General features: G+C 40.7%; 1 protein-coding gene across 2 annotated transcripts in view; it reads right to left on the reverse strand.

The window, feature by feature from the left end:
- LOC117506640 (protein phosphatase 1 regulatory subunit 1A-like) overlaps positions 1–20,222 on the reverse strand; it is an 82,726-nt gene extending 62,504 nt beyond the window's left edge. The window contains exon 1 of one of the 2 annotated variants that reach the window (XM_034166164.1): positions 19,693–20,222. In XM_034166164.1, coding sequence (XP_034022055.1) covers positions 19,693–19,773 — 81 coding nt within the window. In that variant the 5' untranslated portion in view covers positions 19,774–20,222. The remainder of the gene's footprint in view (positions 1–19,692) is intronic. The other variant, XM_034166165.1, reaches the window with a different exon arrangement.
- Between the last annotated feature and the right edge of the window lie 5,639 nt (positions 20,223–25,861).

Genomic DNA, 25,861 nt, shown 5'->3' on the forward strand with positions numbered 1-25,861 from the left:
AAACCATTGCAGCATGTATTTTTAAATTTTTTTATTCATTTTTTTCTTCACAACAGCTGCGCAATGTGTAACCACATGTTGCAGCTGGTGGCAGTGTCTTCCCGCGTGCATGAACCATCGCACCGGCATCGTGCACACCTGCCCATCAGCGTGATGTTTTGTGGTTCACTCATACGAGCTGCTCTGACGGGTGTTGCCCTGAGTTGTACATATTCACACTATGTGTGAAGGGGCCCTTGGGGGAACCGTTCGGTCTGCAACACTGGCAACAACCTCAATTCATCCGTATTTTATTTTGCTTTTGTTTTTCGCAGTTTCTAATTGTTTGCTTAGTTTTCGTAATGTTTGTGTTTCATTTGACTTTCATCCAACTTCATTCAACTTCCCAAGTCCGACGTACTGAAAGAAGGTTGATGAATGCAGCGATATCTGAAAAATTCGTAACTAAAGCTTCGATGAGCTACATTTTTGTACAGAAACAATAGCATTAAGAAAGTTTTATCTACTACTTACACTATTTTCACGTTTCAACCATTTCTGGCTGGCCTACGTGTGCCTGCATGTGCGGGTCTTCGGGAGTAGCCTTCATCTGACACAGACAGTTCCCCATGGCTGATGCCATGGACTCATCAAAAGTACTTGTTAGGACAAGTACTATCACAGATAAAGATAAAAACAGCAAAAAATGACAGTATTCCTCTGGGGATTCTTCAGACAAAAGAATGATAAAAAGCAATTATTCCAGACATAAAAACACTGCACCCCAAAAATACAATGTGGTCAGGTCAGTGTCAGTATCCAGAACAGACGGTTTGTCCTCATGAGTACAAAACAGGTTCTAATATGAGTTTAAAATGCGGGTTATATGTAAGAATGAGCATGTGAGGGTCAGATTTCATGAAAACCACTTTGACTCATGTGCCGTCCTCCTCAGAGGCTGATTAACCATGCTGAGTCAAGTTGCAAGGATTACTGAACTGTGGGTGAAGCCCCCCCCTGCTGTGATATTCATGCTTGAAAACACAGAGACATGCATGCACTGTCTCACACATGCACACAAGCTTTCTTTTGCTTTTAACAGACAGTTTTCGCTTTATTTCTGCCTGTCAAGCTGTTATCTTTCGGTCTGTGGTGCACAGTTAAGAGTCAGCACACCATGCTGGCTCAGGGGCCACTCAGCGGTCTTAAAATGAACTGGAATGGTATCATAAAAGGCTACAGACCCAGTGGCAAGAAGCCCAGCTTTGGTGATGCAAATGCAGGATAAGCGCCGAAAACTGTCTTGCATGTCAGCCGATGCAGTGTTAACTGTATTTTTAAATGCATATGGGTAAAAGTAGATCTCATCTAACATGTAAAATTGACAGCAACGAAACAGAAAGGGGAGGCAGACTGTGACTGAGGGAGACAAACAGCGCTACAGGAGGGGTGTCGGAGGAAACCAAATTCAATCACAGAAAATGTGACTGGTCAGATATGCTTTATAACTCAGAAGCACCTGCTGCTAGTTTCTTGGTGTCAAGACAGTAATAACTAGAAGGGCACTCTGTAAAATGTATACTGTACCTATACTGAAACCCTACATTCAGCTTTAATTTAAATGAAGCCCCAAACCAAATACTACTTGATCCACTCTGTAAAGCTATTAATAAGGTAACTGTCTGATACGCATCATAGTGTACTGGAACTGTGGTTAACATATCAGCTAACTGACAAATCAAGTACTCATCTTTGATCCCCATCACTGAACTTTGATGCTGAATGCTAAACTCTGATTCTTATTGAATGCCCTTGATCCTTGTCCTAAACTTATGTCATGAGGGGAAATATTTGATTGCTATTTCACTCACTGGCCACTTTTTTAGGTATGCCTTGATAGTACCAGGTTGAACCTCTTTTGCCTCCACAACTGTCTTAATTCTTCGTGTCATAGATTTAACAAGATGTTTGAAACATTCCTGAGATGCTGGTCAATATTGACATGATATCATCACATAGTCGCCCATTCAAACCAGTCTGCCCTTTCTCCTTTGACTTTTGACACCAACAAGGTCTTTTCGCGCACACAACTGCCACTTCCTGGATATCTTCTCTTTTTTGGACCATTTGCTGTAAACCTTAGAGATGGTGGTGTGTAAAAATACCAGTAGATCAGCAGTTTGTGAAATACTCAGACCAGCTCGTCGGCCACCAACAAATATGTCACATTCAAAGTCACTTAAATCCGCCTTCTTCACGTCCAGATGCTTAAATGCACTGAGTTGCTGCCATGTGATTAGCTGTTTTTCTTGTTGTTTAATGCTGACAAATTATACTGTATTTCTTGTCTGTATTACTTGCCTGATTCTGGTTTTCTCTAAGGTGTGGCTCCATTCAGAGATGGGTGTGGCTTTTGTGGTGGAGACTCTCCTGTCCTGTGCACCAACAGCATTTCCTGTATATTCAGTTAGTGAATTGTTCTGTAATTTATGTCCGTAGCATGGCCCAAGCAGAGGGTCACCCCTTTGAGTCTGGTCTGCTTGAGGTTTCTTCCTCAGAGGGAGTTTTTCCTTACCAGTGTTACTCTGGGCGTTGGTAAGGTTAGACCTTATATCCAGTCATATTTTTATTGATTTTATCAATTGAAAAAAAATCATACGAGGGCTGTCCGTAAAGTATAGGTCCTTTTTATTTTTTTCAAAAACTATATGGATTTCATTCATATGTTTTTACGTCAGACATGCTTGCACCCTCGTGCGCATGCGTGAGTTTTTCCATGCCTGTCGGTGACGTCATTCGCCTGTGAGCACTCCTTGTGGGAGGAGTCGTCCAGCCCCTCGTCGGAATTCCTTTGTCTGAGAAGTTGCTGAGAGACTGGTGCTTTGTTTGATCAAAATTTTTTCTAAACCTGTGAGACACATCGAAGTGGACATGGTTCGAAAAATTAAGCTGGTTTTCAGTGAAAATTTTAACAGCTGATGAGAGATTTTGAGGTGATTCTGTCGCTTTAAGGACTTTTCACGGTGCGAGACCTCGCGCAGCGCTCTCAGGCGCCGTCGTCAGCCTGTTTCAAGCTGAAAACCTCCACATTTCAGGCTCTATTGATCCAGGACATCGTGAGAGAACAGAGAAGTTTCAGAAGAAGTCGGTTTCAGCATTTTATCCGGATATTCCACTGTTAAAGGAGATTTTTTTAATGAAAGACGTGCGGACGGGTCCGCGCGTCGGGACGCAGCCGACGCGGAGCGGCGGCACAGGAAAAACACCTCCGTGTTGATAACCATTTGTAAAATCCAGTTGGCTTTTGATGGCTTTCAGTGGAGTGAGTATATGAGAAATTGTTTATCAGCTGGAGATGTTCCAACATGTCCTCAAGGCTTCCAACAGAGGTGTTTTTCCTGTGGCGGAGCGTCGCGGCGGCTGCGAGCCGACGCTGCAATCCGCCCGCACGTCTTTCATTAAAAAAATCTCCTTTAACAGTGGAATATCCGGATAAAATGCTGAAACCGACTTCTTCTGAAACTTCTCTGTTCTCTCACGACGTCCTGGATCAATAGAGCCTGAAATGTGGAGGTTTTAAGCTTGAAACAGGCTGATGACGCCGCCTGAGAGCGCTGCGCGACGTCTCGCACCGTGAAAAGTCCTTAAAGCGACAGTATCACCTCAAAATCTCTCATCAGCTGTTAAAATTTTCACTGAAGACCAGCTTAATTTTCGAACCATGTCCACTTCGATGTGTCTCACAGGTTTAGAAAAAATTTTGATCAAACAAAGCGCCAGTCTCTCAGCAACTTCTCAGACAAAGGAATTCCGACGAGGGGCTGGACGACTCCTCCCACAAGGAGTGCTCACAGGCGAATGACGTCACCGACAGGCGTGGAAAAACTCACGCATGCGCACGAGGGTTCAAGCATGTCTGGCGTAAAAACATATGAATGAAATCCATATAGTTTTTGAAAAAAATAAAAAGGACCTATACTTTACGGACAGACCTCGTATATAGATTCAGTAATTGAAAGATTTTGGCAATAAATTTGATCCTGTTTACAGTCAATTTTTGTTATAGTGTTTTTTTTTAGGACATCATATTTATACAAATAAGTGTTCACTATGGTCCATTAAGTAAATATAAATATATTAAAAGAACTGTGACAGTGTATGCTGCACACAAATAAAAGAATGAAGATTATTGAATAACAAGACGTGTATGATTTTTGGGCAAAAATGCATCTGTCAGACTTTCACTCTGGATCCAGCCCTGCTATTGTGTGTGTGTGTGTGTGTGTGTTGTTGTTTTTTTTTACCTTTATTATACTAATTGTAAATATAGTACAACAGTTGGCAGAGACATTAAATATTGACTTTATGACCTTGTATTATTAGAGACAAAGCTAGATATCATTAGATCAGTTTGAAAATGTGATAAACATATATCTGATAGCTTATAGAACAGCTTATAGCTTATATCTTATATTATATATAAGCAGCTCTAACCCATAAACCTGAAACTGATGGTGCACAAAAACTATAGTGTAATGTCCCTTAAATAGGAAGCTTAACCACAGGGTAAAGAGTACAAACCAGCAGCCTTAAGAAAGAACAAGAAACAGACGAGTGTGCAGTCAGACTCATACATCTTTCCTGGTTTAACTTGAGGCACATTCATAATAAATGACCTGTCCTGTTCGTGTTATATTTATAAAAAGACGGAAATGGGACATATCACTCTGTGTATTCTCTACGGGTGTGAGCTTTGCTGTGACTGGTTCACTGATAATAGCTCTTTGATCTTTTGCGATAAACTGAGTTAGAGTTTATATAATCTGAAAACAACAGATTAAATATCATGTTGCATGTTGTCATCTGTACATGAACCCTGTATCAAGTCTGGTTGACGGATGAGGCAGGGCTCAGACACAAAGCTCTGTATGTAAAAACAGTTTACTGTGATAGTAAACGGGATCCGGTACACAGGAAGGCAGTCCAAAATGAACAACAGTACAAGGAGCATCGGGCTAAGGCATGGTCGAGGAAACAAGCAGGCTGTCAAAACACACATGAGGCTAGCAGGTTGAGAATACAAAAACAGAGCTGGAGAGAAGGCACTAGGCGCATCAATCTGGCGGAGGACTGAGGGATCTGGAGAGCTATATATACACCCAGGTGATGAGGTGCAAATTGAAAGCAGGTGTGCATGGAATGTACCAGAATGAGGGAGTGGCTAGAGAGAGGGAGACGCCCACCACCAAGAGCCAGGAGAGAGAGACAAGGGATACAGACACAGACAGACCCAAGCAGGATTAACCCAAGAAGAAAATACACACACAGGACAGCAACAAAACCAAGAACATCTAACAAAAGAACACATCAAATCAAAATATGAAAATAAAGCCAAACAAAACTCATCCTGACACCCTGTTTCTGATCTTATGTCATATATATTTTATTGCTATATTTGTCCAAATATAAGATGGTCTAGTACCCGCACTCTTTTACTATGAAGCCACGCTGTTGTAACGTGCAGAATGTGGCTTGACATTGTCTTACTGAAATAAGCAGGGACGTCCCTGATAAAGACGTTGCGTGGATGGCAGCATGTGTTGCTCCAAAACCTGGATGTACCTTTCAGCATTGATGGTGCCATCACAGGTGTGTAAGCTGGCCATGCCATGGACACTAAAACACCCCCATACCATCACAGATGCTGGCTTTTGAATTTTGCGCTGGTATCAATCTGGATGGTCTTTTTCCTCTTTTGTCTGGAGGACACGACATCTATGATTTCCAAAAACAATCTGAAATGTGGACTCATCAGACCACAGCACACTTTTCCACTTTGCGTCTGTCCATTTCAAATGAGCTCGGGCCCAGAGAAGGTGGCGGTTTTTGGATGTTGTTGATGTATGGCTTTCTGTCAGAACGGGTGGGAGCCCGTCTACCATGGTGGCTGGACCCGCAATGCAAACTCCCGGACTAGGCTTAGGTGTAGGAGAAAACATGGTCTTTATTCCAGGCTCTGGTTCGGTACACATGTGATCAAGCAGCTGAGCAGAGGTACAATCAGGATCAGGCAAAAACGCAGTCATGGTTGGGCAGGGGTCAGAGGCACGAGCAAACAAATCTGTCCGGGATGAGGCAAAAGGCATGGTCGAGGAAAACAGAACAGAGGTACGATACACGGCAAAGCAAAAAATCAGAACTGACAAAGGGCGCTGGAATGTGTACGAGACAACAAACTGGCAGTGAGCTGTGAGACTGTGATGGTTTAAATAAGGAGCAAACAAATTAGGGTGATGTGAAGCAGGTGCGTGGAAGTCTCTGGAAGGGGGCGTGACCGGGGGAGCCAAAGGTTGTGCAGGGTACAAGATAGTGAAGGAAGGAAAACACAGAGTGGAGTGAAGTAACAGATAAAGACACGTGAGCTGGAGCATGAGTGGGAGTGAACGAAAACACAAAGCAGACATAAACAAGGTGGGAAACAAAGACATGGGGCAGGTGCAGTGATGTGAACATAATAAGCTGGGTGTGAGGAATAAACTATCACCGAATGTGAAACTACAAAAACAAGAACTGAAATCAAACATGAGCATGTGAACAAAAGCAACTAGAACTGATCAGGAAATCAATATAAAAGCAAAATTAAACAGGAACAGACTAATAAACAGAAATCAAAACCCGATATAAAAGTACAACAGCCAACATATACAGAAGAAAGCTAAATGATAAACAATGAAAACACAAACCAGCTGAACAGAACTGGACAATGGCTAAAGTAAGTAACAAAGAGATAAGAAAAACATAACAGGAAAACTCATGATGAAAATAATTACTGATAAATCAAAGCTGAAACAGACGGAAAACCACAAAAAGGGGAAAAACAAGGGCCCAGCGCCCTGACCCGGCCAAATTCCTGACACTTTCACTTTTCATGGTAGAGTTTTAACTTGCACTTGTAGATGGAGTGACGAACTGTGTTAACTGGTAATGGTTTTCTGAAGTATTCCTGAGCCCAAGCGGTAAGATCCTTTACACCAGGGGTAGGCAACCTGTTCCAGAAAGAGCCATGAGGGTGCAGGTTTTCTTTGCAGCCACTGACTCCACCAGGTGATTTCACTGATTAACTGATTCCATCTGCTCAAAGTGATATTAATCAGTAATATCTAGGTATAGATATTACCTAGGTTTTTTCTAGGTATAGGGAGGAGGAAGGGTAATGAGGGTTAGGGTGTTTTTGTTTTTTGCTTCGGCTTGTAAATATATAGTATTTTGTATGTAAGTAGGTATGTGTAGGTGTATATTTATGTTTGTGTATATATATGTGTATATATGTATATGTGTGTATATGTGTATATATGTGTATGTATATGTGTGTGTATGTATATATATATATTGATATTGATATTGGTTTAGGTGTGTAGGAATCTATGTGTATATGTGGCAAAGGGTATTACTGGTTGTGGGGAAGAAGGGGTAGGGATAAATAAGCTGATGCTTCACCCTACCCCTTTTCGGACATGTTGGGTACACAGTAGGAACTTTTTTGTTGTTGTCTTTACTGATCTATCTTGTAATTGTTGTTGTATCAAATGTTCGAAATAAACAGTTTTCATTCATTCATTCATTCATTCATTCATTCATTCAATGTTGAATAATGCACTAATTTTGGGGTTTTGTAACAAAGAGACAGATCGCAAAGGATTCTGGGTAAAGGTGCCTGCTAAACACTGATTGGTTCAGTCATTCATTATGTAAACCAACACGTTAATGTGACGTCTGTTGTGTTGGTGTTTAAATGTGCTTTTGTAAAATATTCCATTTTTTTATTTGTAAAAACAGGCATTTTTACGGAGCTCTGGAAGTGTCATCGCAAATTTTTTTGCATGGTTTTTTTTTGCATACTTTTTCTTTTGCATTTTTTTGCATTCTCTCTTTACAACATTCATTTGATGTTGTAAAACATACTTTACACTGTGCGAGATGATTTTTCATGCAGGAATTTTTTGGACCAAGTTTCAGGTTAATTGTGCATCCTGCATCGTGTAGTGTTCATGGAGTATCAAGCTGCGTGTTGTGTGTTGGGGGGGCGTGGCTGGCTGTGTTGGTGTTCTTTTCTTTTCTTTGCTCTCCAGGTGGCATGAGGGCTGATTTGTCTGTGGAGAAAGTGCTGGCTGAAGAGTCCTCACCCTTATTAGCGTCATGTGGAACACCTGTGGCAGGGGCTCACGTGCGGCCTTGAAGACTTGCAGCTGGAGCAGATAATTGGATGGCGTTCTGCATATAAGTCATGTGTGAATTGAGCAGAACGGCCGGGAACTCGACCTTGTGACGTTTGTTTGTGAGACGCTGAGGACCGCGCCTGGGTTTGACATATCGAGCCCGTGAAGCAGGGAAGGGTGAGGACACATGCTGTCAGCACACGCTAAAGGTAATTAAGTGATTAAGTAATTGTTGATAGTATCTTGGTGTTTTGTTACACAGTAAACTGAGACTGTGAAGAGAATTGTGCAGCTTGCTTCTCACTGCGGTGTTGTGCAGGATAAGTGATCCTCCACTTGTTGTGAGAGGCTGCTCATTTGCATAAAGTTAAAAAGAAACATTGACCTAAGTGTGTTGCTGATAGCGTGTGTTATGCGAAAGATAGAGTTGTATCTGCTGACTCACCTCACCTTCTCTTTGCTCCACAGAGAGTCGGTTCGTCGTGTCCACCTGGGGGGTGTTTGGCGGTGGTAGTGAGTCCAGGAGCGCCGGGCTTTAATCCTTGCGGGCGATGGAGAACGTGCCACTTATCACTCCACCAGAGGGACGCTTTTTATGTTTTATATTTGTAAGCACAGGTGAAAAATAAATTGTTTCTGTTGGGAACCGCCTTCTGGTTATTTTGACCGCTGGGTTCTGTCAGACGCAGGTCCGCTCCTCAACCCGCGTCGACACATAACACTGCGGTCAACATCTGACGACCACCTCCTGATCGCCGATCGTATGGTCGAATGAGAATCAAACCTGTTTGATATATTATTGTGGTCGGCCATCGTGAAGGTTATCCTGCTGCTGAAAGCTACAAGCAGCATCCAACCGTTCGCACTGTACCTGTGCAAACACTGCAGAGCTGTCTTGTAATAATGTTATTATTATTATTAGGGCCCGAGTAGGCAACGTCCTACGAGGACCCTATTGTAATTGCGCTGTTTATTATTATTATTATTAGGGCCCGAGTAGGCAACGACCTACGAGGACCCTATTGTAATTGCGCTGTTTATTATTATTATTATTATTTATTATTATTATTATTCTCACTCTTGAAATCGAAATTTCGGCCTCTTCCCATGCTCAAAAACTCACCAAACTTTCCAAAGTCATCCGGCCGGATCCGAAATTCGATATTTTGGGGGCCTCGCACATGGTTGCAGAAAAATCGCGAAATAGCGCCCCCTAGAAATTTTCAAAAACCCCTCCGCATTGGGCTTTTTTCGTCATAGCCTCACGAAATTCGGTACACATATTTAACATGCCAGGACGCATGAAAAAGTCTCTTACTGTCATGGTGAAATATCGACAGGAAGTCGGCCATTTTGATTTAAAGTTTCGATTTTGAGCAAATTTTTGCCATTTTTGGCCATTTCCACTACTTACATTTGAACGAACTCGTCCTAGGGATTTTATCCGATCGACTTTAAATTTGGTCAAAATCATCACAACACAATGGTGATCAAAAGTTATCAAAAGATTCTAATTAAGTCAAAAGGCATGGCTGCTAGGGGTCGTCAAACTTTGGCGTGCTTTTTGGAGCGCGCCATTTCACTTCGAAGGGCTGTCACGCCCACATACTTCATCGTAGATCCTTCAAACTTGCTGGACATGATGAGGGCTCCGCCCTGAACGTCTACATATCTTAAGTTCCCACCTGCGCCATAGCGCCGCCCGGTTGTGGTGGGAAATGTCCTATTTTTACTTTAAGAGGTCCTGATGTCACATGCTTAATCCACTCAACTTCATTCCACTGCTAAAACATGTAGAACAAATTGGTGAACGTTATCAATGAACGCCGTGAAGTTACAAGTAACGGCGTCTGTGTGGCGGCGTGACGAATATTGCCCATTCGCCATGAAATTACGTTCTTCCTTTTGACGGCTTTAATTTTGTCACATCATCATGAAAATTGATACACAGGTCGAGCACGACAACTTCTTACAATTCATAGGGGCGTCACCCATGGGTGGGGCAAAATGCCTCAATAGCGCCCCCTTGAATCTTTCAAAAACCCCTCCCCATAGGGGTTTTTTTCGAGTAGGGAGATGAAAATTGGTACACATGTGTGACTTGCATAGACGTACAAAAAAGTCTCTTGCACCATGGGTCTACTCCAAACAGGAAGTCGGCCATTTTGAATTTTCTTCTCATTTTGGCGTGATTTCCACATGTTGTATTTGAAAGAACTCCTCCTAGGGATTTTGTCCAATGCACTTCAAATTTCTTCCACATCACCCAGAGACGATACTGACCAAACGTTATCGAAAGATCTTCTTTATGTCGAAGGGTGTGGCCGCTATGGCGCCACCATTTTGACCCTTCGCTATGGAACATTATACTTAAACAGGTACTGATTTCACATACTTAACACCATCAACTTCCTTCCACTTCTAAAACATGCAGAACAAGTTGGTGAACATAGGCAATGATCGCCGTGAACTTACGAGTAACGGCTTCTGTGTGGTGGCGTACCGAATATCGCCCCTTCGCCATGAAATTATGTTCTTCCTTTTGATGGCTTTAATTTTGTCATATCATCATGAAAATTGATACACAGGTCAAGCATGACAACCTCCTACAATTCATAGGGGCCTCGCCCATGGGCGGGTCAAAGTGCCTCAATAGCACCCCCTTGAATATTTCAAAAAACCCTCCCCATAGGGGTTTTTTCGGAGTAGGGAGATGAAAATTGGTACACGTGTGACTTGCATAGACGTACAAAAAAGTCTCTTGCACCATGAGTCTACCCCAAACAGGAAGTCAGCCATTTTGAATTTTCTTCTCATTTTGAAATGATTTCCACATGTTGTATTTGAACGAACTCCTCCTAGGGATATTGACCTATGCACTTCAAATTTCTTTGACAACATCCAAAGATGATACTGACCCAAAGTTATCGAAAGCTTTTTTCTATGTTGAAGGGTGTGGCCGCTATGGTGCCGCCATTGTGACCCTTTTCCATGGAACATCAAGTCATGATAACTCCTTCATGCTTTCCCTGATTGACTTGAAACTTCACATGTATGATGACGGTTGGCCCCTGAACACACCCAACCCCTCTGTTTGTACACTGAGCACCCCCTAGTGGATGAACAATCAACATGTCATAACTCCTTGATGCATTGTGTGATTTGTTTAAAATTGTAACTGTGTGATGAGTGGTTGCCCCTGCATGCACATGCCCACATGTGGTCACAAGGGAACCCACTGGCCTGGGTAGGCGGTTGCGCAGAACGAGGGCCCGTATATAACTGCTTGCAGTCCTAGTTATTATTATTATTATTATTATTATTATTATTATTATTATTATTATTATTATGCAGTTGTTTTGTTTTTAAACTTCATTTGTAAAAAAAAAAAAAAAAAGCCATTTGCAAAGCAAAAATTTGATTTGACAATCATCTTTCTTTCTTTCTTTCTTTAATATTTATTTCATTCATTTAAAAGAAAAAAACAGAAAAAACAGAAATAAAGCATCACAATCACCAGAATGAAAAGGAGCAGAGAGAAGAACAAGTCTTATATCTGACATAACCGGGGTCAAAATAAATAGAACACTGCCATCTACTGGTCCCCAGACACTCCCATGAACACTACTGGCCAGTAGATGCTAGATGGCAGTAGAGGCTTTCAAAACAAATTCTAGACAATCCCTGTCTGTTCACATTTAAAATGCGTGGAATTTATCAAACGCAATTAAAAAATCAATGTCTATAAATGCAGAGAATATATACAAGAGAGTTTTAGGCACTAGAGTTTAATGCTGTTGTCCTTGGAGCCTGAACAGAGTGTCTGAAATGCATTTGTCCTGTCGTGACATACTGAGATTACATCATCCTACCCATAATGCACTGCGGGGCAGAGCATGTGCTCACAAAACCTTAAAAATTAACACATTACTTTAAAACTAAAACATATATCTGATATTTTTACTTTATACAACTTCAGACATGACAGTAATTTTAAATAACTTGTCCAAAATTAGTTTGGTTAAAATTTGAACCATAAGTTAAAGATGTATGCCTCTGGATGACTTGGGTCATATTGCCAGCATATCAGTATGGTATTAAAGGAAAAGTTTTTTGTTTTTTTTTGTCTGCAGAGGATTGACATGCTTTTTATACAAGCAGGTCTCTTCTGTTTACAAAGGTTATAGCTGTGCGTCTTGTACAAAACTTTTAACAGGTGAGTGCTGAACTAATTTAAAAAATGCTTGTTGCTGTTCAGCTTTGTTTATTTTGTTTATCTATCAGACAAAAATTCATTGGAAGATAATTAGTCTGATGATGGTCTTTAAAGTTATCTTAAAAGATAATCTGATAATCAAATCAATTTTATTTATATAGCGCCAAATCACAACAAACAGTTGCCCCAAGGCGCTTTATATTGCCCAACGGTCAAAACGACCCCCTGTGAGCAAGCATTTGGCAACAGTGGGAAGGAAAAACTCCCTCTTAACAGGAAGAAACCTCCAGCAGAACCAGGCCCAGGGAGGGGCAGTCTTCTGCTGGGACTGGTTGGGGCTGAGGGAGAGAACCAGGAAAAAGACATGCTGTGGAGGGGAGCAGAGATCAATCATTAATCATTAAATGCAGAGTGGTGCATACAAAGCAAAAACAGAAAGAAACACTCAGTGCATCATGGGAACCCCCCAGCAGTCTAAGTCTATAGCAGCATAACTAAGGGATGGTTCAGGGTCACCTGATCCAGCCCTAACTATAAGCTTTAGCAAAAAGGAAAGTTTTAAGCCTAATCTTAAAAGTAGAGAGGGTGTCTGTCTCCCTGATCTCAATTGGGAGCTGGTCTACAGGAGAGGAGCCTGAAAGCTGAAGGCTCTGCCTCCCATTCTACTCTTACAAATGCTAGGAACTACAAGTAAGCCTGCAGTCTGAGAGCAAAGCGCTCTATTGGGGTGATATGGTACTATGAGGTCCCTAAGATAAGATGGGACCTGATTATTCAAAACCTTATAAGTAAGAAGAAGAATTTTAAATTCTATTCTAGAATTAACAGGAAGCCAATGAAGAGAGGCCAATATGGGTGAGATATGCTCTCTCCTTCTAGTCCCTGTTAGCACTCTAGCTGCAGCATTTTGAATTAACTGAAGGCTTTTCAGGGAACTTTTAGGACAACCTGATAATAATGAATTACAATAGTCCAGCCTAGAGGAAATAAATGCATGAATTAGTTTTTCAGCATCACTCTGAGACAAGACCTTTCTAATTTTAGAGATATTGCGCAAATGCAAAAAAGCAGTCCTACATATTTGTTTAATATGCACATTGAATGACATATCCTGATCAAAAATGACTCCAAGATTTCTCACAGTATTACTAGAGGTCAGGGTAATGCCATCCAGAGTAAGCATCTGGTTAGACACCATGTTTCTAAGATCTGTGGGGCCAAGTACAATAACTTCAGTTTTATCTGAGTTTAAAAGCAGGAAATTAGAGGTCATCCATGTCTTTATGTCTGTAAGACAATCCTGCAGTTTAGCTAATTGGTGTGTGTCCTCTGGCTTCATGGATAGATAAAGCTGGGTATCATCTGCGTAACAATGAAAATTTAAGCAATGCCGTCTAATAATACTGCCTAAGGGAAACATGTATAAAGTGAATAAAATTGGTCCTAGCACAGAACCTTGTGGAACTCCATAATTAACCTTAGTCTGTGAAGAAGATTCCCCATTTACATGAACAAATTGTAATCTATTAGATAAATATGATTCAAGCCACTGCAGCGCAGTGCCTTTAATACCTATGGCATGCGCTAATCTCTGTAATAAAATTTTATGGTCAACAGTATCAAAAGCAGCACTGAGGTCTAACAGAACAAGCACAGAGATGAGTCCACTGTCTGAGGCCATAAGATGATCATTTGTAACCTTCACTAATGCAGTTTCTGTACTATGATGAATTCTAAAACCTGACTGAAACTCTTCAAATAGACCATTCCTCTGCAGATGATCAGTTAGCTGTTTTACAGCTACCCTTTCAAGAATTTTTGAGAGAAAAGGAAGGTTGGCGATTGGCCTATAATTAGCTAAGATAGCTGGGTCAAGTGATGGCTTTTTAAGTAATGGTTTAATTACTGCCACCTTAAAAGCCTGTGGTCATAGCCAACTAATAAAGATAGATTGATCATGTTTAAGATCGAAGCATTAATTAATGGTAGGGCTTCCTTGAGCAGCCTGGTAGGAATGGGGTCTAATAGACATGTTGATGGTTTGGAGGAAGTAACTAATGAAAATAACTCAGACAGAACAATCGGAGACAAAGAGTCTAACCAAATACCGGCATCACTGAAAGCAGCCAAAGATAACGATACGTCTTTGGGATGGTTATGAGTAATTTTTTCTCTAATAGTTAAAATTTTATTAGCAAAGAAAGTCATGAAGTCATTACTAGTTAAAGTTAAAGGAATACTCGGCTCAATAGAGCTCTTACTTTTTGTCAGCCTGGCTACAGTGCTGAAAAGAAACCTGGGGTTGTTCTTATTTTCTTCAATTAGTGATGAGTAGTAAGATGTCCTAGCTTTACAGAGGGCTTTTTTATAGAGCAACAGACTCTTTTTCCAGGCTAAGTAAAGATCTTCTAAATTAGTGAGATGCCCTTTCCTCTCCAACTTACGGGTTATCTGCTTTAAGCTGCGAGTCTGTGAGTTATACCACGGAGTCAGGCACTTCTGATTTAAAGCTCTCTTTTTCAGAGGAGCTACAGCATCCAAAGTTGTCTTCAATGAGGATGTAAAACTATTGACGAGATACTCTATCTCACTTACAGAGTTTAGGTAGCTACTCTGCACTGTGTTGGTATATGGCATTAGAGAACATAAAGAAGGAATCATATCCTTAAACCTAGTTACAGCGCTTTCTGAAAGACTTCTAGTGTAATGAAACTTATTCCCCACTGCTGGGTAGTCCATCAGAGTAAATGTAAATGTTATTAAGAAATGATCAGACAGAAGGGAGTTTTCAGGGAATACTGTTAAGTCTTCAATTTCCATACCATAAGTCAGAACAAGATCTAAGATATGATTAAAGTGGTGGGTGGACTCATTTACATTTTGAGCAAAGCCAATTGAGTCTAATAATAGATTAAATGCAGTGTTGAGACTGTCATTCTCAGCATCTGTGTGGATGTTAAAATCGCCCACTATAATTATCTTAGCTGAGCTAAGCACTAAGTCAGACAAAAGGTCTGAAAATTCACAGAGAAACGCACAGTAACGACCAGGTGGACGATAGATAATAACAAATAAAACTGGTTTTTGGGACTTCCAATTTGGATGGACAAGACTAAGAGTCAAGCTTTCAAATGAATTAAAGCTCTGTCTGGGTTTTTGAGTAATTAATAAGCTGGAATGGAAGATTGCTGCTAATCCTCCGCCTCGGCCCGTGCTACGAGCATTCTGACAGTTAGTGTGACTCGGGGGTGTTGACTCATTTAAACTAACATATTCATCCTGCTGTAACCAGGTTTCTGTAAGGCAGAATAAATCAATATGTTGATCAATTATTATATCATTTACTAACAGGGACTTAGAAGAGAGAGACCTAATGTTTAATAGACCACATTTAACTGTTTTAGTCTGTGGTGCAGTTGAAGGTGCTATATTATTTTTTCTTTTTGAATTTTTATGCTTAAATAGATTTTACTGGTTATTGGTGGTCTGGGAGCAGGCACCGTCTCTACGGGGATGGGGTAATGAGGGGATGGCAGGGGGAGAGAAGCTGCAGAGAGGTGTGTAAGACTACAACTCTGCTTCCTGGTCCCAACCCTGGATAGTCACGGTTTGGAGGATTTAAGAAAATTGGCCAGATTTCTAGAAATGACAGCTGCTCCATCCAAAGTGGGATGGATGCCGTCTCTCCTAACAAGACCAGGTTTTCCCCAGAAGCTTTGCCAATTATCTATGAAGCCCACCTCATTTTTTTATATAATTAAATGAAACCGTTATCGGAATTGTGCCCACCACTGGTCACATGACATTCAGATCGCCCGCTGCGTGTTATGATCTGATGGTCCAGATCACCTGGAGTAGCCTATCAATGTGCGCACCGTGTGCGTGCTGGCTGCAGCCCATTGCAACAGCGATATATGTTTTTATGCATGTCCACGTGATGACACCAAGCACACACAAGTGCGTCACAGTGGACAGTTGTTAGTTCATGTCCATCCAAACACAGTACGTGGTCTCCAGCCGCGATGTCCAGAACCACAGATCTCCACAGCTGCTCCTGTCGGCGGACACACCCCTGTCAGATCAGAGCACACACCAACATGTCACTGTGTCTGTTTGCAAAGCCACGCTCGTGGGGGATCGACAGTGACTGTCTGCTGACTGTTTTTATGCCAAGAGTACGAATGGCCACACATTTTCTAAGTGCCATGCAAGCGGTATTAGATGTTCGTGCGTGCCACCTAGAATTTGTCAGACACCTGCCGCGAGAGGGTTCGATGGGCTCTCACAGCACACACCCTGTCTTTCAGCCACTGGTGTGTGCAAATAGTTGTAGCAACAGGTGTATGAGGCATTAGAGCAGGGGTGGCCAAGTTCAGTCCTCGAGAGCCACCTTCCTGACACTCTTAGTTGTCTCCCTGCTCCAACACACGTGAATCCAATGAAAGGTTCATTAAAAGTCTGCTAACGAGTCTTGGATTCAAGTGTGTTGAAGCAGGGAGACAACTAAGAGTGTCAGGAAGGTGGCTCTCGAGGACCGAACTTGGCCACCCCTGCATTAGAGGAAGGTACGATTTTACACGTTTTGCATACAATTCCTGCTTCATGCGCACTAAATGCGCAATTCGACCAAATTCACACTATGTGCGAAAGGAGCTCTTATATTCGAGTGAACCTACTATGACTTGATTAAACTATCTTAAATCAGCTGTTCTGGAACTGAAAACTCAGCATTTCCCATTTCAGTGTATATCAGATTTCAACAACAGACTCAGAATTTTGTTGAACGTCCTTTCTGAAACAGACCCAGTGTGCATTCTCAGTGGGTAGGTACGTTTTTGTGTGTAGCACCTTGTAGTGACTTATGTCGTGACTTGGTGCTGTATGAATAAACTGAATTGAATTTAATGTAACTGGAAAAAAAGTTTGGACAATACAGTTTTTTTTTATTTTATTTTAGTGATGACATTCACACAGGTACAATGTTCAGAGGTTAATGCTATATTTGAAATGAATTAAATTTTTTCCATAAAGAAGTAACACTAATTTGATTTGTGATAAGGTTATTGTGACCAATCACACAACTTTTCTTTAGTGTCTAGCTGTGCAGAAAGTTGTCGAAACCTAAAGACCAAGGCCACAGGGTCACATTTCTACTGCAGCATCCTTTTATAAGACTGCTGCGTGTGAAGGTGGAAAAATCAATCCTAAATTCATTTGATTCATATTAACTCTGCATACAAAAGATGCAGCTGGCCAGTTGAGTATGTGGAGGTAATAACAAGCTGAAAATGTGTTCATTTTAAAGCAGCAAGATGTTATTGGACTATACTCAAGTGCACCACACATTTTATTCCACTCGGGCTGCCATGTCTGCACCAGCATGCTTTTATGATTTCAAGAATTTACTTTCTTCAAATTTAACTCACGGACAATCAGCTCTTCCTTGTAAATCAGTCTCACACACACACACACACACACACACACACACTCATCTTCAACCGCTTACTCCAATTAAGGGCCACGGGGGGCTGGAGCCTATCCCAGAAGTCACAGAGCATGAGGCAGGGTGCACCCAGGACAGGATGCCCATCTGTTGCAGGGCAACATATAGACAAACAAACACATTCACACCTGCACACACACCTACAGATAATTTAAAGTTTCCAATCCACCTAACCTGCGTGTCTTTGGATGTGGGAGGAAGACAGAGCACCCGGAGAAAACCCACGCAAACATGGGGAGAACACGCAAACGCCACACAGAAAGGCCACAGGTGGAAATTTGAACCCATGACCTTCTCACTGTGAGGCAACAGTGCTAACCACCAAGCCACCGTTCTGCCCTAAATCAATCACAATAATGAAAAAAAACAACAAGTGGAATTCATCATCCTCTAAACATGCCACTAATAATAATAATAATAATAATAATAATAACAACAATAATAATAATTATAATAATAACTTATAAAGTGCTTCACATAATAAAACAAGATAAAAAAAATAGTTTATATTAAATGCCAAAAACACAAAAACAGCAAATATAATAAAAAAGAGCTAAAACAATAAAACTAATGGTATAAACGGGGTAATTTACAGTATATGGTGCATTTTTTTGAGGTCAAAACATTTTACAGTGATGCCTCACATCAACCCATACACTCACATCAGCATGCAATTTGGGAAGTAATGACCTTGGTCTCAGCCCCTTTGTGACTTTGCGGTTTGAGGATTTGAACAGAAGATCCTCTGGTCACATACCTTCAATCACTTCACCATCACACATCACTAAGGATAAACAGGAGAAAATAAATTACTTTTAATATTTGCTTTAAAAGACTCAGCTGAAGTGGGCCTTGGAATATCAAGAGTCAAATAGTTCTTCGGTGTAGGAGCACGTTAGATGAAGGCACTAAAGACTGTTGAGTTCTTCTGGACTATGGGGACACAGAGCATGAAAAGACACATAGGGTTTAACAATTTCAGCAATCCCACTGAACCCAGTGAAAGAAAGACGGAAGCTCAGTCTACAATATTTCACAAATAAAAATGGGCCATTCTGATGACGTCCTTCATATGTAAATCAAATGTCAGTGTTGGATCAAAGGATTCATAGATTTTTCACCTTGATGAATCATAGGCAACATGTTAACCAATCACAAACATGTCTCAGTCTGGCAGGGCCAACAAAAATCATCTCAGTGTTACCTGTGTTCAGAAGCAGGAAGTTAGACATCCAATGTTCCACTGCAACCAAGCAAGTCTACATCTTTGCAATTTGAGAGCCAGAGGCAGGTATATTATCTGCAGATCATCATCTTAGCACTTAAGTTTAATTCCATGGTGTCATTTAATCTGACCAACTGCTTCTACTTAAAGAGAGAGCAACATAGGACCCAGAACAGAACCCTGAGGTACCTCAAATTCCATAGTTGAAAATTCAGATAGTACACTGCCATCAACAGGACAAATATGATCTCAGCCATGAAAGCACCCATCCAAAAATACCAAAATAGTACTTAATCCTTGATCAGAAAATACAGTGATCAGCTATATGAAAAGCTGCACTCAAATCAAGCAACAGCAACTTTGATGTGGAATGTGTCTCCATAGCTAACCACAAACCATTCACCTTTTAGTAAGTGCAGTCTCTGTGGAAGGATGTACCCAATATGCTGACTGTAGGGCTCAAAAAGATCATTCTCTGATAGATAAGCAAGAAGTTGTTTAGGTCTATATACCTAAAGAAATCCTGAAAGCAGCAACATTTCCTCCTCCTTACCTGTTCAGCTGCCTCTGGGTCCAGGTGGGTGTCCAGTAAGGGGACAGTGAACTGAATTTTTCTAGGGCTTCCAGTTTCCATGGTGGTACTGTCTGTCAGCAGCTGGAGAGAGGAGAACAGGAGGAAGAGCAGGTGGAGGCAATCCGAGGAAGGAGAATCCGTGCAAGAGGAGGGTGTTTGAAAAAGAAAATAAGTGGTCTCTGGTGTTTCAGTTGAGTAGAAAAAAATAGCAGATTAGTTTTTTTTTTCAGCTCTTTCCTGAGCCTTTGAACATGTTTTGCCTAAATTATCAAGCTTTCTTTTTTTTTTTTTTTTTTTTTTTTTTTTGGTACCCTATTCCCTACTCTCTGCTTCTTTTTACTATCCTCAGCACTTGCTGTCTGCTTATTCCACCTTCACTCTCCCTCTCTGTCTCTCCAGGCTCTCGGCACTGATGCAAGGGCATTCTGGGATAGGAATACCTCTCCTTCACACTCATTCGCTGTGCCTGACTCCTTGTCAGACCAAGTCCCACCCTCTCTTCCATGGTTCTTTCAGTATTGGCCATCTGTGCTGCAGCAGCCCCTGCACAGAGGGGCGAGCAAGGATGACAAAGACACACACACACACACTCTCTCTCTCTCTCTCTCTCTCTCTCTCTCTCTCTCCCCCCCCTTCTCTGATGCATCATCATGCCTCTGATTTAAGGGAGCATTTTTGAAATCACTTGCCTCCACATGCCCAATAAAGAGAGCATGTGCACAAACATGCATTCTCTCTCTCTCTCTCTCTCTCTCTCTCTCTGTCTGTCTTATGTACAAGCACCTGTCGTAATTATTGACACGACATGCAGCAGCTTACAATTCACTGATAAATATGCTGTTTGCTGCACATTCTTTTAACTAATATTTCATTTACTCAAGCGGATGACCATGAATAAGAAGATAAAGCTCTTTTGGTGATTATCTGAGCTTTGTTCGTGTCTGGCCAAGCTTGTCCCCGCTGCTGCCTGGACACCACAGCCTTTATTGATCGGGTCTTGAGTGTCTCGACATCACACATCTGCTGAGTCCTGATACCTGACACCAATAGCAGCTCATGGGGGTAACATTTTGCAGTATGGATAACAAATATAATTTCATTTTTTAATGAGGCAATTCCAGTGTGTAAACAGCATTATGCCAGAAGAAAGTATATCAGGTTTAATTTTCAATTCAGAAACTTCCCACTAGTCCTAGAGGCCACTAGCCCTAGTATTAAGGAGAGCATGTTGAAGTTGTTTTTACATTTATGGTAGGCTATATGTTGTACTCAAGTAGGCTAAGTAATGTTACAAAAGTATGACAATTAAAAAAAACATTTAATTATGATGAATTACCATGATTCGTTGATTTTCAATTCAACAGATTTATAGACAACAGTACAATTAAAAGTGATTAATGGTTGTACTAGCATGTTGCCCATGGGAATCCATGGGCTCTAGATTGGGTAGTGTAGCTGACATTTTTCAAGGGTGGTAATAAATTATGCAGTATCTAGAATGAGTTGGAATGGCGTATGAGTCCAGAATGTTTTTAGATCCCTAGACCTTATACCTCAACAGTTTTTAGAAAAAATCTCAACCCTTTTATTTCCTATTAATTATGTATTTTTAATATTAATTTACTGTCTTAATGTATTTACAAATTGTTTAAGTTGTTATCAAATACACACTATTATGATGATTATGATGATGATGATGATGATGATTATTATTACTTCTGTTTTGTCATTTGATTTTTAAATGGACCACAGTGGAAATAAGTGTTTTCACTTTCTCATGTCATCCATGTATTTTTAACATATTTACAATTATATTATGTACTTACATTGAACTTACTAAATAAAGTCATGCATGCATGCACACATTAATATACATACATACATAAGCATACCAAATGGCAAATGTCAGCTCTTCCCAGTTTGTTCATGATCAAAGTTATACACACGCATGCACGCAGAACTTTTGATCTTTTCTGCATTCTGCTGCAAGCATTAATTTTACCCTCGCCTTAATTTCATTCTAATGTTCTGATTTAACTTTCATATCAGTAGTGAGTGCAATCTGATATTGGATAAAACATATGTTGATCACTTTAGTCAATCTAACACAGAAGGCCATGTGTGTGGCATGTTAGTGGCAACTACTGGTGTGCTGTACTCGCTGCGCACATGCCTGCACTTGACACCAATATCACCACGTTGTCTCTTTTGTTGTCCATTTTATCATGAATTTGGACTTTCTGAACAACCTGATGCTTTCCAACATGTCACAAAGACTCCGTGCACATGGAGAGTTAGTGGCATGTAAAGTGGTGACCATGCGAGGAGTGAAGTTGAGTGGCAAGTGTTTTAAACATGTCCAAAACACTCAACACGTCCTGGTGATAGTCAGCAAACATGTGGTGTTGTGTGACATCTTTGCAGAGAGTAGTGATATGTTTGTGACAGATTCAATCAATCAATCAATCAACTTTTTTCTTGTATAGCGCCAAATCACAACAAACAGTTGCCCCAAGGCGCTCCACATTGCAAGGCAAGGCCATACAATAATTATGAAACACAGTCTACGTCTAAAGCAACATAACCAAGGGATGGTCCAGGGTCACCCGATCCAGCCCTAACTATAAGCCTTAGCGAAAAGGAAAGTTTTAAGCCTAATCTTAAAAGTAGAGAGGGTATCTGTCTCCCTGATCTGAATTGGGAGCTGGTTCCACAGGAGAGGAGCCTGAAAGCTGAAGGCTCTGCCTCCCATTCTACTCTTACAAACCCTAGGAACTACAAGTAAGCCCGCAGTCTGAGAGCGAAGCGCTCTAATGGGGTAATATGGTACTACGAGGTCCCTAAGATAAGATGGGACCTGATTATTCAAAACCTTATAAGTAAGAAGAAGAATTTTAAATTCTATTCTAGCATTAACAGGAAGCCAATGAAGGGAGGCCAACACGGGTGTTGATTGTGGTGACTTTGGTGGCGCATGTGACATGGTGCTTCTAAACGCCACACACAGGCCTTCTAGTGAGGCAGCTTAAGTCAGTATAACATAAAAATCTTTCACTTGGAGATACAAGCACCAAATTTGGTACATAAATACTTCAGGACCTACTCTCTTAGAAAAGGTCGCTATCCAGGTGAAAAAACAAAATGGCTGACATTTTTCAAGATGGCCGCCACATTAAAGGTGAAAAAGGGTGTTTTCAGCTCAGAATGTCAAGGAATCAAAACATCTGAGTAATGCAAATATCAAAATGTATGTATTCTGACCAGGAGAACTTAATAGTATCAATGTCATTCCAAAATGGCCACCATTTTTAAAAATGGTGGCCATTTCATGACTGAAAATGCATATTTATGACACATCCAGCTGTCTGATCACATTATTACATATTACATACAAAACCTTGCCAACATTGTTGTAATACAATGTTAACTAGCTCTTGTTTTCAATATTATGAATCAGAGTGATGCCATAGCACAACCAGGGCACACTGGTGGCATCACTGCTGTGAGACTCAGCATGGGGTTCAGTGTCGGCTTGTAGTACAGTAGCTGTAGTTGTAGTTTACTAATTATTGTAGTAGTACAACCCCTGGCAAAAATTATGGAATCACCGGCCTCAGAGGATGTTCATTCAGTTGTTTAATTTTGTAGAAAAAAAGCAGATCACAGACATGACACAAAACTAAAGTCATTTCAAATGGCAACTTTCTGGCTTTAAGAAACACTATAAGAAATCAGGAAAAAAAATTGTGGCAGTCAGTAACGATTACTTTTTTAGACCAAGCAGAGGGAAAAAAAATATGGACTCACTCAATTCTGGGGAATAAATTATGGAATCACCCTGTAAATTTTCATCCCCAAAACTAACACCTGCATCAAATCAGATCTGCGCGTTAGTCTGCATCTAAAAAGGAGTGATCACACCTTGGAGAGCTGTTGCACCAAGTGGACTGACATGAATCATGGCTCCAACACGAGACATGTCAGTTGAAACAAAAGAGAGGATTATCAAACTCTTAAAAGAGGGTAAATCATCACGCAATGTTGCAAAAGATGTTGGTTGTTCACAGTCAGCTGTGTCTAAACTCTGGACCAAATACAAACAACATGGGAAGGTTGTTAAAGGCAAACATACTGGTAGACCAAGGAAGACATCAAAGCCCGTATGATGCCATTCCACCAACAAGTGCATCCCTCTTCGAGCATGTAAAACGGTCTGTCTTCCAAGATGCCTGTATATGGGGCCAGGCTACTGTGTGTGAAATGCAAATTGAAAGCCCTGCCAACTGGGGTTGGATAAAAGATGGTGAGATGTGGAAAGTTCTGTGGTCAAAGCTTCCTGCAATTGCAGAGAGTTGCCAGCAATTGACAAAATGTGGATGCAAGACTGACTGTCGAGGAAGATGCAAATGCTATCGCTTCAGCCTCAAGTGTACACAGTTATGTTCCTGCAAATGTGATGACTGAAAAGAACTTATGCAAACTGTACATCAACAGAGACTTTGTTTCATACCAAAGCAACAAACATGTAATCATTGATGTTATGTTTTTGGAAATTTAGCAGATTGCAAACATCATTGCACGAGTGTTCATTTACATAATTTACATAAAATTACCTGATTTTTCAATATTTTTTTGGTTTTTTGACTGCATAATTGGATTTTCTAGGCTCCAAATCATATATTTCCATTGCTACATCTTCCAGATATGGTTATTCAATTAAAATATAGGTAAAACAAGCTTAAAAACCAGTTTGATTGGTGGCCATCTTGGAAAATGGCAACCATTTTGTTTTTTTACCTGGATAGCGACCTTTTCTAATTTCCAAATTTAGTGCTTGTATCACCAAGTGAAAGATTATTTGAGGTATCTGCTGCACTATTCTGTGTGAGTAGCTTTACCTGATTTTTCAGCCCTTTTTGAAATGTCAGAATAGCACTGCTCGAGTGAGAGTCAGGATAATATTCCTACCATCTGCCATATTTTTTTCTGTGTATATACTGCCTTGCATCAGTGAGAAGTTGGATGTCTAGCAACTTCCTACTTTAATCTCGGATAAGACTGAAATGATGAGAAACCTGGTTACAGCAGGATGAATATGTTAGTTTAAATGAGTCAACACCCCCGAGTCACACTAACTGTCAGAATGCTCGTAGCACGGTATTTGGTTAGACTCTTTCTCTCCGATTGTTCTGTCTGAGTTATTTTCATTAGTTACTTCATCCAAACCATCAACATGTTTATTAGACCCCATTCCTACCAGGCTGCTCAAGGAAGCCCTACCATTATTTAATGCTTCGATCTTAAATATGATCAGTCTATCTTTGTTAGTTGGCTATGTACCACAGGCTTTTAAGGTGGCAGTAATTAAACCATTACTTAAAAAGCCATCACTTGACCCAGCTATCTTAGCTAATTATAGGCCAATCTCCAACCTTCCTTTTCTCTCAAAAAGTCTTGAAAGGGTAGTTGTAAAACAGCTAACTGATCATCTGCAGAGGAATGGTCTATTTGAAGAGTTTCAGTCAGGTTTTAGAATTCATCATAGTACAGAAACAGCATTAGTGAAGGTTACAAATGATCTTCTTATGGCCTCGGACAGTGGACTCATCTCTGTGCTTGTTCTGTTAGACCTCAGTGCTGCTTTTGATACTGTTGACCATAAAATTTTATTACAGAGATTAGAGCATGCCATAGGTATTAAAGGCACTGCGCTGCGGTGGTTTGAATCATATTTGTCTAATAGATTACAATTTGTTCATGTAAATGGGGAATCTTCTTCACAGACTAAAGTTAATTATGGAGTTCCACAAGGTTCTGTGCTAGGACCAATTTTATTCACTTTATACATGCTTCCCTTAGGCAGTATTATTAGACGGTATTGCTTAAATTTTCATTGTTATGCAGATGATACCCAGCTTTATCTATCCATGAAGCCAGAGGACACACACCAATTAGCTAAACTGCAGGATTGTCTTACAGACATAAAGACATGGATGACCTCTAATTTCCTGCTTTTAAACTCAGATAAAACTGAAGTTATTGTACTTGGTCCCACAAATCTTAGAAACATGGTGTCTAACCAGATCCTTACTCTGGATGGCATTACCCTGACCTCTAGTAATACTGTGAGAAATCTTGGAGTCATTTT

This window comes from Thalassophryne amazonica, chromosome 3 (genome assembly GCF_902500255.1).
Source record: "Thalassophryne amazonica chromosome 3, fThaAma1.1, whole genome shotgun sequence".
NCBI lineage: Eukaryota > Metazoa > Chordata > Actinopteri > Batrachoidiformes > Batrachoididae > Thalassophryne > Thalassophryne amazonica.